The sequence below is a fragment of the Ahaetulla prasina genome, chromosome 1, assembly GCF_028640845.1.
Source record: "Ahaetulla prasina isolate Xishuangbanna chromosome 1, ASM2864084v1, whole genome shotgun sequence".
Classification (NCBI taxonomy): domain Eukaryota; kingdom Metazoa; phylum Chordata; class Lepidosauria; order Squamata; family Colubridae; genus Ahaetulla; species Ahaetulla prasina.
Window position 1 is genome coordinate 274,418,595 of NC_080539.1, and position 20,304 is coordinate 274,438,898.

At 40.5% G+C, this 20,304-nt stretch overlaps 1 protein-coding gene across 1 annotated transcript; it reads left to right on the forward strand.

Annotated features, from left to right (window-relative positions):
* Nucleotides 1-14,593: 14,593 nt before the first annotated feature.
* Nucleotides 14,594-15,972, forward strand: LOC131186504 (uncharacterized protein K02A2.6-like; the record flags this gene model as incomplete). The annotated part of the gene is made up of 1 exon (XM_058160161.1): nt 14,594-15,972. A coding segment is annotated over one exon (1,218 nt), but the record flags the coding sequence as incomplete, so codon positions are not given.
* Nucleotides 15,973-20,304: the final 4,332 nt, after the last annotated feature.

The following is a 20,304-nucleotide window of genomic DNA, read 5'->3' on the forward strand; positions in this document are numbered from 1 at the left end:
GTGGAAGGGAAGTCAGAGGCTGCTTATTGGCAGCTGTTGAGGTTTATGAACATGTTGTTCCAGTTGTGGGTGAAGAAAGACAGCCTAAACAGAGTACAAACCATAAAGGTATCCTCATAATAACCTTATAAGAAACATCCATATAATGTAAGGATAAACAGCAAAACAAAACACTTCACTTGAAGTATCCTTGACGACACTTCACTTCAAGTAGAATGTCTTTATGTTTGCCATACTACATAATACCTTCTTGAGCTTTAAGAAACTGAGCTTGTATACGGTAATTTTCAATGTCTTCTTTGTACTGTATTCACATGACATGAAAATCCAAGGTTAATGGAACTTAGTTTTCCTGAATTGTGAGCTCATTGAACCCTAGATTAATCACAGGCACTGAGTTTGGTTCAGTATGCTAAGCTAAAGTATGGTTAACTAGCTTTTTTTCAATGTATTGCACTCACACAGCCTTGGTAAATCTTCCTATCAGTATGGTTCTTTGCCCCGGTATGCTATGAATCACTATGAAACAGTGTGCCTATTTAAGGAGATGTATGCCTGTACAGTCAAGTGGGGAACGGGACATTAGACTTTGAATTTCTCCTATGAATTCACTTTGGATCCTCCTCCACATAACTGTTACATGGAATGAAGTGCCAGAATAGATCTGTGGGTGGCTGTCAGCTTAAATTCTAATAGTGTAATAAATTCTGCCACATTGCTCTTCTTTTTTGTAAGCATGGTATGATATCCTGGGTTTTTAGTTTGTATGTTTGCTATTTATTCATTAAAAATAAATTCCAAAAGGGATTGAAAAGCAATGGTTCCATTTGACTCAAAAATATATGCACTTTAAATACGTTAAAGTATAAAGTATATTTTAAAACATTTGACAACCATGGGGCAAAATTTGGAAAAGGGCAGAATGTGGTAGGTAGCTTCTAATTTGTAAATACATCCAGGAAGAATGGAACAGGGCACCCTATACTTTCTAAAGTATCCTCAAGCATCCCTGCTTTATTGTACCAAACTCAGTACTTTCCCTTTCATATATTGCTTCAAATAGCTACAGGTACTATGACTCCTAGAGGGATAGCATGTTCAAAATTGCTGATCTTCTTTATTTGAAACGTCAAGGGAATCAACACTGTTTATTCCAGGCACTTGAATAAAGACTTTATTCTTAACTAAATGTACAGCAGATACCAGTTACTTCAATAAGAACTGCTCACCCTATATTTTTATGGAAAAGAAGTTAAGGCTAAAGTTGATTAGGTGTTACTGTTTTAAACCTCAAAACCACCATAGAAAAATAAGAATAGAATAGAATAGAATAGAATTTTATTGGCCAAGTGTTGATTGGACACACAAGGAATTTGTCTTGGTGCATATGCTCTCAGTGTACATAAAAGAAAAGAAATGGAATAATAATAATAAAATAATAATAATAAATAATAAATAATAAATGGAAAGTGTCAAAAACAATGGGCTTTGGTTCGTTTTGTTTAAATTCTACTTTTTTACAAGTTCTAAATTCTTTTTTTAATATGTAAACTCTTACTTTTTTCCGTTCATGTCTGCTGTTGTCTTTAATGTAAAAAAAAGTTTATTCAATGAGCAATGCAGTTGCAGTGCTTGCTCAACATGAGGCATGTCAATATTTTATGAGTGACTATGTAATACTGTCATACCATTCTGTAATTTCAGTTGTGATTGCTCTGTTTGCTTCAGTATAAGATCTTCAATACACTGAATTGACCTTATGTTGGGCCTAATTAAAAAAGGTGTCTGGTATTATCCTGGCTCTGAATTGTGGATTGCTGCTCATTACAGTATTTGTCTAGTTATTTGTATTGTCTGCAGTTCTGAGTTACACCCAGGCAATTTAAACATTCAATTCATTTCACAAATGAGACCCCCTCAAAGGGATTTATTTTCTTGTATGGATCGTCTTTGGACTCACCTCAAACATTTTGTCCTTGGGAGGATCCTTGCTGTAGGACTGGTGATCTTAGGTGGTACTACATTTGATTGGTATCTGCATTTAGATGTCAGCATGTTTTTATAGATTAGCTTTTCCCAGTTGGGGTTCTTCAAGAGGTCACTAGGGGTTCGGTAAGGGATTGTGATTAAAAAAAAATCATTTTTTGAACTTTGTGTGCCACATGATGCTAACACTCTCAGGAATGGAAATTTTTACATGCCGTGACACAACAGCTGGCTTGCAAATTTGCTGTTGTTGTAAACAATGTGTAGGTTAGAAGGGAGTTGTATTATAAAATACATACATACATATATATATATATTACAATTTTTATGCAAAGGTTCCCTGAAACCTGAAAATTGTTTCAAGGGTTCCTCCAGGGTAAAAGATTGAGAAAGGCTGCTACAGACTGATGGATAATACATTAATTGGGAGCCATGTTATGCTGTGTGCAGTAATGAACCAGAGGTGCCCTGGGCCAGGACTGTTAAACTCACGGCCCACGGACCAGATGCATCACACTCTGGCTACACCCATACCCAGTTTAGCAAAGGGGGAAAAAGTTGCAGTACATCACGTGATGCTGCCGTGACGCCATGAGTTTTGACACTCCTGCCCTGTACTCCAATGTATGACATAGACCTTGATGGCTAAATCCTAAATATGCTTATTAGGGCAGAAAGTAGATTAATAGTTCAAATACAGATAGTCCTCAGCTTACGACCACAACTGAATTCAACATTTCTGTTATTAAGCGAGACATTTGCTAAGTGAGTTTTGCCCCATTTTACGACTTTCATTGTCACAGTTGTTAAGTGAATCACTGCGTTGTAATTTAGTAACATGGTTGTTAAGTGAATCTGGCTTCCCCATTGACTTTGCTTGTCAGCAGGTCGCAAAAAGTGATCCCATGACCTTGGGACACAGCAACGGTAATAAATACGAACCAGTTTGTCGAGCATCTATCTCAGGGGTGAGATCCAGCAGCTTCTCACAGGTTCTGGAAAACCTGTAGTGGAAATTTTGAGCAGTTCGGCAAATAGCACCTCTGGCTGGCCCCAGAGTAGGGTGGGAATGGAGATTTTGCAATATCCTTCTCCCAGGAGTGGGGAGGGAATGGGGATTTTGCAGTATCCTTCCCCTGGAGTGGGGTGGGAATGGAGATTTAGCAGTATCCTTCCCCTGGAGTGGGGTGGGAATGGAGATTTTGCCTTCTTCCCCTGCCACGCCCCACAGAACCGGTAGTGAAAAAAATTTGGATTTCACCACTGATCTGTCTGAATGTGAATCACCTGATCGTAGGGTTGCTGCAAAGGTCATAACTCTGAAAAACTATCGTAAGTCACATTTTTCAGTGCCCTGGTAACTTTGAACAGCCACTAAATGAACTGTTGTAAGTCAAAGATTACCTATATGAGACTAGGATCTAGTATTCTGATCCTGAAGTCAGCACCAGCACTAATATAACATTATGGGTTTTACCATAGTAGTGCAGGAGCTCCAGAGCCACCCATTAAGCATTTTATATGCAAGTGCAGCAAGTAAGTAAGCTTGATTTATAATTGGCACATAGACCAATAGTCACAGCCAAAAAGATGATTCCATTTGAGCACGGAATCTGAACAACATTCTTGTCACCAGAGATGGCTACTCAGAGTCCGAGTGATGAGAGTCTTGGGAGCAAAAACATTCTTGCTTTACTTATGATTAGTTGTTGACAGTGTCGTTTATGATTTTGCATAAAGTAAAATTAGCATAATATGAATTAGTGAAATTGAACTTTGGAACAAAGAGATGCCTCTCCCCCACTCCTTCCTTGCAAATTAGGTACTACTGCACAGCAAGTTTCTAAACCTGTTTAATGTGGTTCCTGTTTATTATATATGAAAATAAGACTTGCAGGGCTGGCTTTCCAAGGATACTAAGCACTAATTATCAATGCAAAGTATAGTTGCTCAGAAAAGGTAATATAAGAAAAGTATTCTTTTCTCATTCAGGCTGAGTTGCTTGATAAAAGTAGTAAAAAAATCCTTGTATGAATAGATTATAAATAAAATGTATTCAGATGCATAGCTATAGGTATCCATAATAAGCCCTATGCCACAAATCTTTCTTTTTATAGATTTTTTTCATTTTTTAAAATTTATTTACTGCTTATGTCACCATGCGGCTACTCTAAACAGCTTTCAGTGATATGAATAAAATTAATAATAATATACCTCTTTTATCTTGTCCCTACTTTTTTCTTTTGTGCCAGGCCTATTTTTTTATTTTCTTATTACAATTTATTACATAAGTGTGCAGCCTGCAGCACTAAAGTGGTTGCCTTCCTCTGCCTTAAATGTATGTAAAAGAGCAAAAGAAATTCGCACAATACTATAACAAGCAGATATAGGTGTATAGCCTGGACATGGGAGATAAAAAGCATTAAGGAAGTAAATATAAATAAAACTTCAAGCAAGTGAAATAAGGCTAGTTCCTATATTGTGCTTTTTCTGCCTTAGTATAACATGTGATCTAGTTCCATAGAAGCAACAGAGCTATAATTTGAAACCATGTTTTCTCTTTGTGGTCCTGTTTTTTGTTTATTCAATTTGCATCTCAAACAACACTGACCTGGGACAGTGAACAATTGTAAAACCAATTAAAGCCAAACCTAATAGAAATTTATAATGATACATGTAGACAGAGCTACTGAGAGAAATATGAATGTGACCATGAAACAGGACCCTTAACATACTTCAGGCCCCAGGATTGGGCACATAACCAGGCTTTCAAGGTTTAGGAAAGGCCAACAGAGTAGAGGCCATCTTAATTTCTGAAGGGAGAATGTTCCAGCGGGCAGGGTAAGACAATTAACTGATACTGGGAAGAGGTCCAGCTTCTACTCATCCTTCAGCCACAGCCCATGAGCCACTCGTTTTCTCTCAGCCATACTATTTCACAAGGTTGCTGTTAATGGGGCAAAATAGAGGGAGGGAACACCGTATACACTATCCTGAGTTTCCAAATGAAAGAGGATGCAAACTGAATAGCTAAGTAGTTTTTAGAAATAAAAACAAAAAACAAACTTTATCGTTCAACTTGAAAAGATCCTTTGAAATTAGCTTTTCCCAATGCTGAATTGTACGTCTGTTGTTACTGGTAGTCCTTGCTTAATGACCAGTCACTAAGCAACTGTTCGAAGTTACAATGGACCTCCCCAGAGATACTTTGTGACCCATTTCCAGAGTTCTGATGGCTGCACAACCCCCCCTCCCCAATCAGAAGATGATCTCATTTTGGATACCTGGCAATAGGCTCACATTTACTTTCATTTGCCATGTCCTACTGTCACGCAATTGCGATTTGCAGTGTTTTTTGCCAGTTTCTAACATTGACTTGCAGTTTCCACCAAAAATGCTCATCGAAGAAAATGGATTTGTTTAATCACCATATTGTTCACTTAATGACTGTCACAGTCATGTGACACACATAACAATTGCCTTGACTTAAGCCCATAACTCTGGGCTCAGCAGTGGTTGTAAGTTGAGGAATACCTGTAATAAAACTGTGCTTCTACTTGGATACAGGTGTTATTATTTAGTAATGCTTTTACTTTTCTTCAGCTGAAATAACTGTTATTTAAACCACTCACTCTAATTACCAGTGGTATAACTTGGGTAGCCTCAGAGCTCCTCTTTGATATGTCCTTCTACCCAAATCTCACTGTTCCTTTCTTCTTGGTTGACAGATGGAACAATTAAAGCCTCATCTTTTTCCATGCTACGTGCCTTCATTTAGGTATCTGGCTGAGAGGAAACAGATTTATCATTGGCTGAGTGACAGGTTCCATTTATCCAGTCATTGTAATCTGTAATATGAAAAGTTGGGGATATTAACCCTTCCCAGAACGCTTTTGGGCTCCTTTATCTTGCTGTACAGCTTGGTTGCTCATACAGCTACAGTCTTTCTTCTAGTGAATGGATCACTGGTATCCTCGCCTTAATCTGATATTTAAAAGAGGCAGGGCTCCATAACCTGAATTGTTTTTTGGACACATTGAAAAAGACAGAAATGAAAATCAAACTATATAGTAACATCTGCGGACCAGTGGTGGGTTTCAAATTTTTTTACTACTGGTTCTGTGGGTGTGGCTTGGTGGGCGTGGCATGGCTTGGTGGGTGTGGCTTGGTGTGCATGGCAGGGGAAGGATACTGTAAAATCCCCATTCCCACCCAACTCCAGGGAAAGGTTACTGCAAAATCCCCATTTCGTCCCGATCAGCTGGGACTCAGGAGGCAGAGAATAGATGGGGGCAGGGCCAGTCAGCATTTTTACTACCGGTTCTCCCAACTACTCAGAATTTCTGCTACCAGTTCTCCAGAACTGGTCAGAACCTGCTGAAACCCACCTCTGCTGTGGACCCTGTAGTATGGAGGCATAGGTTAGGAATCAGACCCTTACTTGCCCTAAGAGAAAACAATCTCACAAGAAAAAGCAAAACTAAGTTTCATTCTTCTAAAAAAGGGAAAGAGATAAAAGATTCCTTTTGGGATTTAAATAGTTATAAACAGTAAAGGAGATGAAATGGGTTTCTCCAGTAGTGGGTTGCAAATCCCGTCGCTTCCGGTTCACTCTTGGCTACGTGCATGCATGCATGCGCGCCATTTCTGCACATGCACAGAAGCGTCCGGGTGGGTGGGCAGAGCCTCCCGCCGCTACCAGTTCGCCTCCATCCGGGGCAAACCAGTTGCAACCCACCACTGGGTTTCTCGCAGAAAACTATAAAGGAAAATATAAGGTTCTGAAGCTTTTGGTTGGAATGTCCCTCCATTGAAGTTGTTCCTTTTACCAGAGGAGCTGTTACTGATTTTTTTCCTTCCCCTTGGACAATTGTTTGTAATTTCCTAAATGACCATAGCTCTTCTGCCTGGAAACCTGAGGGATTGGAGAGAAATCTCCCTTTTGCTATATAAAAAGAAAGCATCTCTTCTTCATGAAGATGTAGATTCGAATCAGATGCCACATTTGGCTTGACAGTAAACTTGTGAGGCCATGCCTGTCCATTCACTCCATGTACATTACATCTTTTTTTTCATATCGACCTGCTTATTGGAGAGTATCTCACACAGTGCTAGGTCATGATTTTTTAATTTTGTTGTGTTGAACAAGCAGAGATAGTCACACATAAATACTAAACACATAATGGAGTCATCCATTATGCTAACCTAAAGCAAGCTGGCTATATTATGGCTTAGTCATAAAATTACATATGCTTCATTGCACCTAAAACCTATCCATCATACATTTAATAGGTTACTTCTGGGAACTGATAAAATAAATTCCAGGTATACAAAACTTATCTGATTCTCATCTACCACTCATTAGACCTTGAAAGTTATTCCTGAGGATCTTTTGAGGGATTTATGCCTCCCCAAAGACTGCTTTGATTATGCCAATGGAATAACATTATAGATTGTTGGCTATTGGACTTCTGCCATTATATTTACTTTGGCCATAATGCAAACAAAACCTCCTGAAATTATTTAACAGGATAGTTAATTTTTTTCATTTATTTCTACAAAAACTTTGATAACCCAGATTAATGTCTATGAATTCATATATTAAGTGGTTGGTGTGTTAATGTTTCCCTCCAGTATTATTACTCTACATGCAAAGAGAGAATTGGGTTAGAAAAAAAACATGGTCATGTCTAGAAAATAATTGATTTGATGATGTTATCTGGGTAATTAAGGTTTCTCATGGTTTTATCCTACAATTTCCTCCTGATTTTCCAAAGGCAAATGGCTTTTGTGAGATACTGGGTGTGAAAATCAACTTTTTGCCAATCATCTGTTAACCAGCTGTTGAGGTGCTATGGAGGATTAATATTGAGCTTAAACAATGTTAGTTGTGTCTGTAACACAGAGTTACAGAGAAGCAAAGTATAGATGAGATTGGGAACCGTTTCAAACATAACTTTGATCATTATGGCCGTTGGACCTATAAGTAATACAAAGTTCAAGGTCTGATAGTAGTCAGGATATCATGTAAAGAACACAATGTGAGCAAAATTTCCAGTAAAATTTAGAAATAAAACTCAATATAAATTTTAGGAGCATTAGAAGCTAGTAGATATATATTGGAGCGCTTTCAGAGAATTCAAATATTTGTTTCTGTAATATATGCTAAGGTGTTGCATATCACGGTTGCAAGATGTAGCAATGGTTTTAAAAAGAGGTATGATAAATTCCCTCAATAAATTTTCTCAAAGATGAAACTTTCAATATATGCCTGTATGTTACCTTCAGTACTGCCTATGAAGTAGGATGCCTCTAATTACCAGAGGATGGAAAACTCAAGTGTGTGAGTATTGTTGCCCTTCTATTTGTGGACTGTTGAAGGAAATGCATGTTGGAATGAACCTTGTCTGATCTAATATATTACAGGTAGTCCCGATGTATGACTCCAATTGAGTCCTACATTCCTGTTGCTAAGCCAGGCAGTTGTTAAGTGAGTCATGCCCCATTTTACGATCTCTTTTTTTGTGCCATGGTTGTTAAGCAAATCATCACAGATGTGAAGTGAATCATGTGGTCGTTAAGAGAACCTGGCTTTCCCCATTCATTTTGCTTGTCAGAAGCTCCCTAGGAAGGTTGCAAATGACAGTCCCAAGACCATGGGCCTCTGCAACCATTGAAAACATGCTGGTTGCCAAGCCCTCAAAGTTTGATCACATGACCTCAGGGATCCTGTAGATGTCATAAGTGTGAGAACTGGCCGTAAGTCATTTTTTCAGTAACTTTGAACAGTCATTAAACCAATGGTTGTAAGTTGAGGACTACAGTACTTGTAGGCCCTTTTGCTTTAAATTCTAGAGATAACTGTAAAGAGACTTTGATGCTTCTCTCTGTGTACTTAAACAACATTTTTTCTTCTTCCAAAGAAGAATATTTGATACCTGTTCTCTACTGTTTAATTTTGGCAGTATCTTTTATATCTGAAATAGACAGATAGAGTTTGATCAATCATATAATGAACATATTCCTAAATATATTCAAGTGTCACGAAACAAGCAATCTCCTATAATGCTTTTTTATGGGTTTAATTTACAAAACAAATCATTGAGAAATAAATTCTACTGTGTTCCATTGAGCTTTCTCTATATAAGTGAGTAACAAATTGTGATCAAAGCTAGCGGTATTGGATTGCAGCCAGATATTTGTTGATTATGAATAAACATTCCAAGCAAATATTTTGATATTACATTACCCTGTAGCTTGCTTATGTGCTGTTAACTTGTGTTCTGCCCAGCCTCCACCCAGTATTGTGGCTTTAGCTTCATTCATTTCAATAGGTATAATTTCAAACTGCATGTTAAATACCAGCCAAAGAGAATAATTATAGAATTAATAAATCTATAAATGGATGTTCAAAAATTAATCTGTAATAAAATGAATTCCTTATGCACAGTCACTCATGCCCTTGTTACATCCCGCCTGGACTACTGCAACGCTCTCTACATAGGGCTCCCCTTGAAGGGTACCCGGAGGCTTCAACTGGTCCAGAATGCGGCTGCGCGGGTGATAGAGGGAGCGCCTCGTGGCTCCCATGTGACACCTCTCCTGCGCATCTGCACTGGCTCCCAGTGGTCTTCCGGGTTCAATTCAAGGTTCTTGTTATCATATTCAAAGCGCTCCATGGCTTAGGACCAGGGTACTTACGGGACCGCCTACTGCCATCAGTAGCCTCTCACCGACCAGTGCGCGCTCACAGAGAGGGCCTCCTCCGGATACCGTCAGCCAAACAATGTCGGCTGGTGACCTCCAGGGGAGGGCCTTCTCTGTGGGGGCTCCCACCCTCTGGAACAAGCTGCCTCCGGAGTTTCGTCAACTCCCCGACCTCCGGACCTTCTGCCGCGAGCTGAAGGTGCTGATGTTTCGACGTGCAGGACTAGCTTGAACATAGTTTTAAATTAAGGTTTTTAATTAGGGGTTTTAAACGGGGTTTTAATTGTATTTAAAAAATTTTAGGCCATTAATTGAATCAGTTTCTTATATTGTTTTTAATTTGTATTATATGTATTTGTTTTTATGGGCTGTGAACCGCCCTGAGTCCTTCGGGAGAAGGGCGGTATACAAATATAATAAATAAATAAATAAATAAATAAATCCAATTACTGTAGTATTAAACTTTTAATTCATAAGATGAACATGCTGTAGAAAGAGAATGGAGAGTTAATAATATAATAATAATAACAGAGTTGGAAGGGATCTTGGAGGCCTTCTAGTCCAACCCCTGCCCAGGCAGGGAACCCTAGACTATTTCAGACAAATGGTTATCCAACATTTTCTTAAATTTTTTCAGTGTTGGAGTATTCACAACTTCTGCAGGCAAGTTGTTCCACTTATTAATTGTTCTGACTATCAGGAAATTTCTCCTTAGTTCTAAGTTGCTTCTTTCTTTGATCAGTTTCCACCCATTGCTTCTTGTTCTACCCTCAGGTGCTTTGGAGAACAGCCTGACTCCCTCTTCTTTGTGGCAACCCCTGAGTTTTTTGATATGTTTTTTTCCTGTAATATCTATCACCAAAAGGCCAAGCTTTAGGATGCCTTATTAGGGAGTAAGATAGGCGATAGCTAAATCTAGGATCCTACTAGGAAAGCAACAAATATTTATATAAAGAAAAAAAAATACTGTCAGTTGGAAAGTGGGCAGCTGCTGGTCTTACAGATTGCCAGAATTGTAATTCCTGAAAACTGTTATATATCAGTATTTATCAGAGAATCACTCTGGCAGATTCTGGAAAAGACAGGAGGCCTTCAAACCTTAACATGCTAAAAAGGGGAGGATATCCTGTCATTTCTCTTTTTTCTCTCTATGTTGTCTCTTTTAAGAAATGTGTAGGTTTTAGAGATTTCCGTACAGTATTAGCGAATTTTAGCTATTTTGTGAAGCCTTTGTGGTGGCTTTTGTATGTGCCAGTAAGTGCTGAGGAATTAAATGTTGACATTCCAAGCAACCAAGGAAAAGATAGTTATTTTGCTTGATACATCATGTCAGCTTTACAAGTAACAAGTAAACACTTTACTTTGTGGTTTTGTAACATTTTGATGGATGAATACTGAGGTCAGAGGTATAATTAAAAGAATATTTTCCTGTTTTTACAGATTCTTTTAGGCAGTATAGCTAATATGCAAGGTTTTGAAGTGAAAGAATTAATACACTTATCAGAACACGACATATTAATACAAGCATTAGTTCTGAGACAGCTGTAGTCTCTGTGATAAAGAATTACCAGTGAACACAGTAGTACTTATCAGAGAATCATGAACACAGATTACTAGTTTAACATTCATATTAAAGTGATGTTTTTTTTCTGTTTTGCTGAAGGGAGCTTGTTATCAACTTCCACAACAAGCTGCCAGATCCTTCTCTGTAATCTCCACTCTACCCTCCTTTATCTAAATTCTGGGAGACTGGATTCATCTATTTGAAATGAAAAGGTTTTACTCAGGGAGGGTGTAATGTATCTTTAAAAGTTTTGGCGGGAAAAAAGCACGTTGTTGATTGGTTGAAGCCACCGGCTAAACTGTATATAAAGAGAGGTTTTTCCCAGCCTGGGTTGCTGGGTTCACCATATAGTAAAGAGCTGTTGTCACTATCCTGGTCTCCTGCCTCGTTATTGCCCAAATCTAACACTGGCGACGAAGGTGGGATTTCGAGGCTAAGAGCGCCAGGAAAAGAGCTGAACTCACCAGGAAGACGCGAACCCAGCAAACAAGGGGCAGAAAGCAGCGATGTCCGGCTACACACCGCCAGCGCCATTCGACCCAGCTAAGGAAAAATGGGGGTCATACATGGCTCGTTTCGAGTGTTTCCTCGAGGCAAACGAACTTCAAGGAGTTTCAGACAACAGGAAACGAGCGTATTTCCTGAGCCACTGCGGTCCAGAAGTTTTCGACACCGCAGAATCCCTGGCTGAGCCAACGCCGGTACAGTCGGTACCGTGGCAAACTCTGCAGACTTTATTGAAAGCCCATTATGCACCAACGCCGTCCAAGTATGTGCAATGGTTCGAATTCGGGGAGCGCAGACAGCAAGAGGGCGAGTCCATCAGCGCATACATGGCCGCCCTGAGGAAAGCCTCAAAACATTGCGAGTACCGAGACTTGGATGAGGCATTGCTGGAGCAACTCATCCGCGGGGTCAGGGACATCCGTTTGCAGAGGCGGCTGCTGTCTAAAAGCAACCTAACGCTGGCAAACGCCTTGGACAAAGCCAGGGCTCACGAGATGTCTACCCAAGCGGCGGAAACCCTACAAAAGCCGCTCGCACCAACAGCTGGTGCGAAATCAACTCCGGTCCACAACGAGGAGATCCAGGCTGAGTCGGACGGTGAGGAAGAGGAAGGAGTCTTCCACACCGGGAGGCCGGAGAAAGAAGACCGGGGTGACTGCGCGAGTTGTGGAGGGCAACACCAACGACAACAATGCAAATTTAAGGATGCGATTTGTCGGCGGTGCGAAAGGAAGGGGCACCTAGCACAGGCCTGTCGAGCACCCCAACCTTCCCGCCAAAAATTCAAACCGACCAATCAGAGCGCGGGAACGGCGAAGCGGCCCGTGATTGGTCAATTCAAAAAAGGCGCGAAGTTGAATCAGACTACCGTGAGAGTGGGTCACGCATCAACACGCCTAGAAAAAAAAATCTTTACGAAAACAAAGATTGAGGGGGTGCCGTGCCGATTGGAGGTGGACACCGGCTCATCGATCACGATCATGTCCTGGGACACTCTCGTGAGAGCCTTACCCGCCATCGCAAAGCGCAAACTGCAACCACAGAAACTAAAGGTACAAGACTACCAAGGGAATCGCATCCCTGTTCGAGGGGTAACGTCCGTCCACGTCGAGTATGGACAATACAAGAAAACCCTGCCCATCACCATAGTTGATGGAACCCTGCCAAGCTTGTTGGGACTGGACTGGTTCCGAGCATTGGGCATGGGAGTGACTGGAATCTTCAGAAACGAAGTCGACCTCAAAGACACACTCATGAAGGAGTTTGAGGACGTTTTCAAGGACTGCCTGGGCAAGTACACGGGGACCCCTATCTCCTTTAACTTAGACCCACAAGTTGCCCCTATTCGTCTAAAGGCTAGGAGGGTCCCGTTCGCCCTAAAGCCCAGAATCGACCGGGAACTGGACAAGCTAGTAAACCAGGGAATTCTAGTGCCAGTTGACCATGCTAAGTGGGAGACCCCTATAGTCACCCCAGTCAAACCGGACGGGTCGGTCCGGATTTGCGCTGACTACAAGGCAACGCTTAACAAAGAGTTGCAAAAGAGTGCTTACCCCGTTCCGGTGGTACAGCACTTACTGCACTCATTAGGGCAAGGGCAGGTTTTTGCCAAGCTAGACTTAGCCCAAGCCTATCAACAGCTACCCGTAGATAGCAGCACAGCCGAAACGCAGACAATTGTGACTCACAGAGGGGCTTTTAAGTGCACCTGGTTACAGTTTGGGGTTAGCGTGGCTCCAGGGTTATTTCAGAACCTAATGGAGCGGCTGTTGCAAGGACTACCAGGGGTGGTACCATACTTCGACGATGTATTGGTATCCGCTGAGAACCTAGAGGAACTAGGGGTAAGGCTGCGAAAAGTTTTGGGCATTTTCCAGTCTGCCGGTCTAAAAGTTAAACTGAACAAATGCCAGATCGGGGTTGAGTCTGTGGACTTCCTGGGCTACCGGATAGACAGGAAGGGATTCACCCCACTGAAAGCAAGGTACGGGCCATCAGGAAGGCCCCAGTTCCAAAGAACAAAACGGAGTTACAGGCATTCTTAGGTCTGGTCAACTTCTACGCGGTATTCTTAAGAAATAAGGCAACAGTAGCCGAGCCGCTGCATAAATTACTAGCAAAATCAGCTGCATGGTCTTGGGGAAAGGCGGAAGCTAGGGCATTCGAAGGGGTAAAGAATCTCCTATCGAGTGATAGCCTCCTTATCCAATACAATGGCACGCTGCCATTAGTGTTAAGCTGCGATGCATCTCCCTATGGGGTGGGGGCTGTGCTCAGCCACAGGTTGCCAAATGGCACAGAAGCCCCTATTGCATATTACTCCCGAACCATGTCATCAACCGAAAGGAATTATAGCCAGCTTGATAAGGAAGCCTTGGCTATAGTCTCCGGAGTAAAGAAATTCCATGAATATGTATTTGGTCGTGATTTCGAAATCATCACGGACCATAGACCTTTGCTAGGACTGTTGGCAGGCGACCGCCCAACGCCCGTGGCACTTTCGCCCAGACTGACCCGATGGACTATCTTCCTGGCAGCGTATTCTTACAAACTACTACACCGGCCAGGGAAGGAATTAGGGCATGCAGACGCCCTGAGCAGATGCCCGTTACCAGAGACTATCGAAGACCCCACTCCGGGGACACCAGTTCTGCTAATTGACTCTTTGGACTCTGGCCCAGTCACATCCAAAGAGGTGGCTCGGGCTTCGTACAAGGACATTACAATAAGGACTGTAATTGGTTGGGTACAAAGAGGTTGGCCGCTGCGGGCGAGCGTTTTAAAGAGTTTGTAAAAAAACGTGGGGAACTCTCAGCTCAAGGGGGGTGCCTGCTATGGGGGGATCGAGTGGTGATCCCGGAGAAATTGAGGGAAAAGGTATTGGGGCTCCTTCACGAAGGCCACCCAGGGATCGTGAGAATGAAGGGTCTAGCGAGAAGCTATGTGTGGTGGCCCTTAATGGACAAGGAAATTGCTGAAAGGGTAGGGAAATGCCAGGCCTGCCAGGAGTCCAGACCGCTACCCCCAACGGCCCCGATTCGGGAATGGGAGAGACCCCAGGGCCCTTGGTCTAGGATCCATATCGATTTTGCCGGCCCTTTCCACGGCCAAACCTTTTTGGTAGTAGTCGATGCCTACTCCAAATGGCTGGAAATCATTCTCATGAGATCCATGACAGCCGAGGCCGTGATCTCAGTCCTACGGCACCTATTTGTAACCCACGGGTTGCCCGACACTCTAGTCTCCGATAACGGCCCGCAATTCACGGCAACCCAGTTTGAGGGGTACTTGGCAGAGGAGGGCATCCGGCATGTCCTCTCGGCGCCTTTCCACCCTGCGACGAACGGCCTTGCAGAACGTTTCGTTCGGAGCGCAAAGGAAGCGTTGTCCAGAATCAGGCCAGGCGATTGGCAAACAAAAATCGATACATTCTTAGCAGTCCAACACAGAACCCCCTGTGTAACAACTGGCCGCAGCCCGGCAGAGCTATTAATGGGTCGGAAGCTTAGGTGCCCACTAGACCGTTTAAACCCAAACTACACACCAGACGGTTACAAAGGGGCACACGGTAAAACAAGAGGGATGGCAACAGGCGACCTAGTGTGGGCACACAACTACAGCGAGGGCCCGACCTGGTTAGCAGGAAAAATCCTAGAAATAACAGGACCAAAATCATATCTCATAGAGATAGAGGATGGCCGGGTATGGAAGCGCCACATAGACCAAATAAGAAAACGCATAACCGGTAAAACAGAATCAGACGAAACAGGCCCTGACTATCCAATGTTAGAATCCACAGCTAACTCAAACCCGGGGCTAACGCGGGACTTATCTGAGTTCCAGGAGGTCCAGCGACGCCAACCGGTTCCTCCTGAAGACAGCAGGGACGACTCTGCAAATAATCCAGGGCCGGATGGCCTAGAGGAGGAGCTGAGAGGAACAAACAGTCCCTCCGGTCAGCTCGACTCACTCCCAGAGAATGAATTGCGCAGGTCTGAAAGAGTCAGGAGACGCCCAGTCTACTTGCGTGATTACGTTGAAAAATAAGATGTAAAATTTATGTAAATATGGGTAAAGTGTTTTCTGGGAGGGAAGGAGTGTAATGTATCTTTAAAAGTTTTGGCGGGAAAAAAGCACGTTGTTGATTGGTTGAAGCCACCGGCTAAACTGTATATAAAGAGAGGTTTTTCCCAGCCTGGGTTGCTGGGTTCACCATATAGTAAAGAGCTGTTGTCACTATCCTGGTCTCCTGCCTCGTTATTGCCCGAATCTAACAGAGGTGTTTAAAGCTGCAGCCACCTACTCTTAAGTTCCTGTCCCTTGAAATCTTGTGAATCTTGTGAAATGCTCCTTCTCCAAAAGGAACCAACTTTTAAATGAATGGCTCCAGTTTTTCCTTTTCAGCCAGGATTGCCAGTCTCAAGCAGTTTTGGAACATTAGGAGCTAGATAGCAATAGCACTTAGATTTATATACCGCTTCACAATGCTTTCCAGCCCTCTCTAAGCGGTTTACAGAGTCAGCAGATTGCCCCCAATTATCTGGATCCTCATTTTACCCACCTCAGAAGGATGGAAGGCTGAGTCAACCTTGTGCCCGGTGAGATGATTGGAGTAATGAAGAAAATAAGAATTTTTGTTTTAGTAATAGCAACAAAATAAGGATTTCAGAGCCCAGTGTAATTGTAACCAGCTAATACGGTTGAGATTTGCATTCAGAACCTAGCACTCAGATCTGTAAACAGTCTGAGTTAACAAAGTAATACAAAAACAGACAATGGAAGCAGATACTGTATAATCTATTCAACAGAATAGATTTTTTTTACATGACTAAATTAAATGTTCCCTGCCAACTTTATTGGTTCCCATTCTCACAAGGTTTTCTAGGCTTTTGGAGTTACCTCTTAAGTCAAGTAGCTTCTTTAAATCTCTGCCTCTTGCAGGGCCCACAGCCAAATGTGTCTGAGAATAAAGAAACTTTTAACTTCCTCTCCCACTGAATTCTGCTTCCCTCAATGTCATTGGCAGGACAGACTCTGTATTTCAGAATATTTCAAAGTCTTCCAGCTAGCCAGCAGCCTAATTAAGGGCCCCCTTAATCCATTAATCCACTACAACAGCATATACAAAATGTTTTTATATTTCCATTTTTGTCCATTATAATCAACTGTGTTTTTTGGTCATGGAGAAAACATTATTGTATTCATTTAATTGGTTTTCAAAATTCTAGAAAAGTATTTTGGAACTCTTCAGCATCATGAATATATATCCTTTTGGGAGAGGGAGAATTTTGAGAAAATGTATACCATAGTGGGCCAGTCATAGAACTGCCATTTTCCCCACAACAAGAATCTTGTGAATGGGTTGGGTTGGGTTGGGTTGGGCTTAGAGAAAGTGACTGGCCCAAGGTCACCCAGCTGGCTTTCATCTGTGCAACGTTCATATAACATTAATTGGTTAATAATTATATTAAGTAATTATAATCACTATTATATTTATATTAATTATAATTATATTCAATGTATACATTATTTTATTGCCTTTACTCATTTTTTTTGTTTTTAATTACATTAGTTCTATCACACAGTATATTAATTATAATATTAATTATATCATATAGCTCAAGGGTGTTCAAACTGGCGGCCTGCGGATCAGAGGCGTCACACATAGGCCACACCTACCCCAGCTCCGCAAAGGGGAAAAACATCATGATATGTCACGCAACAGCAATGTGACAGCACAAGTTTGACACAAGTGTATCAATTATTATCATACTAATCAGCAATTGTTACATTAATTTTCATTAGTAATTAGTTGTTATTAATGAGAATTTGTAGAATCTGCCTGTGTGAATTTATGTCCATTGGGTAAATACTTTTTTAACATGTGATTGTTAAAAATCAGGGGGAAAAGGAACAAGAGTCAAAGAGAGACTCAGATTCTGGAATTTCAGAAACCATTTTGGTGGTGCTCAAAGGCATTTTGCAAATGTACAGAATGATGGAGAATGGCATTTTGTTTTGCAGCAAGTGAGCCGCAGATGATTTTTAATGATTTTATTATTTAATGTTTTTATTTAAAGTTTTTTAAAAATCAGCTAGGCAAGAAACCTGATCAACATTAAGAGTGTTATCTAGGTTATGTTGGCACCTGTAGTTTCCATGTTGTTTACCCTTATTAAGTTATGGTATTAACTGAAATATTATATTTGAAAAACATGTTTGTTTGTTTGTTTGTTTGTCATGTTTATAAGCCACCCATCTCACAAAATGTGACAAATGCTATATATATACTTACAGATCCCTACTTCATTATTACCATTGAAAACAATACTTAATGACACAGTATAAATTATTTAAAGAATATGACATTTCCTGTGTTTTCCATTTTGCATCATACATTCACTTATTTTGACATCTAGAGGCATAACAGGAAGTAATTTATAATTGGCTTAATATTACTTCACATTATGTGACTTATTCCCCTCCCCCTTTTAAGCTCATAATGTTTGATATTGGAGATAAGGTTAGTGTTTTTATAGTGACACAAAATATTAGGTTAACAGCTTATGAAATGTGAGAACTTAAATAAATCACACAGATTTTCAGAGTTAGTCTGTATGGTATTTACCAGATGACAGTATAATTTGTTGAAGTTATGTTTATAACCTACTACTTATTTTAAGAAAGAACTTGTAATTAGTATTTCCATTTTAAAACTTATGGTTGCTGCAGTAATGAATCCATATGCAGACAAACCTTGGTTTTCAGTGCTTTATGGCTGTTTGCAGTGCCCCGCTGTTACCTGAATGTGATTTGCAATGTTTGTCAGTTTCCAGTTTACTTCTGGTTTTTGGCAATAAACACCACTGGGGAAAATTGATACACATAGTGACTGCTGCAAAAAATGTCAGAAACTCAGCTCTGGTCAGGTGATGCCTTACCTTATGATGTCAACAATTGGATATAATATAATATATAAATGGATGAAGACTATTGCTTAACACAGTGTAAGCCGCCCTGAGTCTTCGGAGAAGGGTGGGATATAAATTCAAATTTTAAAAAAATTTTAAGATTGTAATTCTTGGCTCAGTTATGGTTGTAAATTAAGGACTATCTGTATAAACTCTTTCTAGCTGTCCTTGTTTGTCAAGATCTTTTATTAAATTACTCAAAACATGGATTAAATTCTAGGAATGAGTGGGTACCCTTTGAGTGTCCTATGTGTGAGCTACAGTCTTTTTAGACAAAATACCAAGCATTATAGTATAACATTATAGTAAAACATTACAGTAGAACATTGCCCTCCATAGAGTGAAACTGCCAGCTTTATGCAGGTGAACAATAACAAACTGCTGTAAATTATATGATTTTGGTAGCATATAAATTAAATCAGTAAATAAATGAAAGGCCCTTGGTGCTCTATGAATGGCTCAGCTGGGCATGGGGGTGGGCAGGGATTTTTGCTACCAGTTCTCCAAACCACCCGCCGCCACCGCTACCAGATCAGGTGATCCGATCCAAACCTGGAGCATTTCACCCCTGGATTACTCCTCCCTTTCCTCTACATCTGTCTGTCTGTCTGTCTATCTATCTGACATTTTCCTGAGTTGCATATGGATTATAAGCTTTTTGACTAGATAAAGATTGACCTGCCTTAATTATTATATTCTTATGTATAATATGTCTTCATATCTATTATCTGGATTATAAATCAGGACCAGACATTCTTTATATCCTGCTCAATGTGAAGATTTTTTTCCTTCTATTTTAAAAACCTTTTTAAAAAAGAAAAATAATTTCTCATAAATACTGTTCTCTGTATAGGTTCATAGAGATACTATCAGAAGGTTATTTATTTTGCATGAATATGTTTTGAGTTTATTACAGGCTGTGCCATTATTATTGTCAGCTGTTTTTTATCTGTAATAAACTTGTTATTTTTACTTGGCTTTTATGAAATCATTTGGGAGTTAAAGCAGTTTAAGAGTTTAATAAAATTGATGTGAAAATAATAAATGATTAATATTTGCACTTTCCCCCACCCCAAATATACGTTTGTTTATTAATCAAATGTCTATGCCTCTCATCTCACTGATACAGTGACTCTGGATGGCTTACAATAAAAGTGTAAGTAGATAAATATAGAGAGCTAGTTTGGTTTAACTGTTGACTTGCTAACTTGGCTTTGAAATAGTTAATAATAATTTATGGTTGTTTTATTATAGCTGTGATCTATAAAACCTTGTTTATCTATAATTTTTTTTTTTTATTCAAAAAGTTTTACAAAAATTTTCCCCTTTCCCCCAACCCCTCTCCTTCACAAACCCCTCCCTCCCCTGGCTTCCCGGAACAAACACAAGGTATAGTTAAAATAAAACAAACATATGCTAAAAAATTTTTCCCAAAACTATTATACCAATTCTCCTCTCTAGCTCTGACTTCCTCCTTACATAACCAAATCCTTCAAAAATTAACAATAAACAGTAATAAAATATATAAATCAGTAGAACAAATTAATCCTAAAATATTTAAAACCAGCT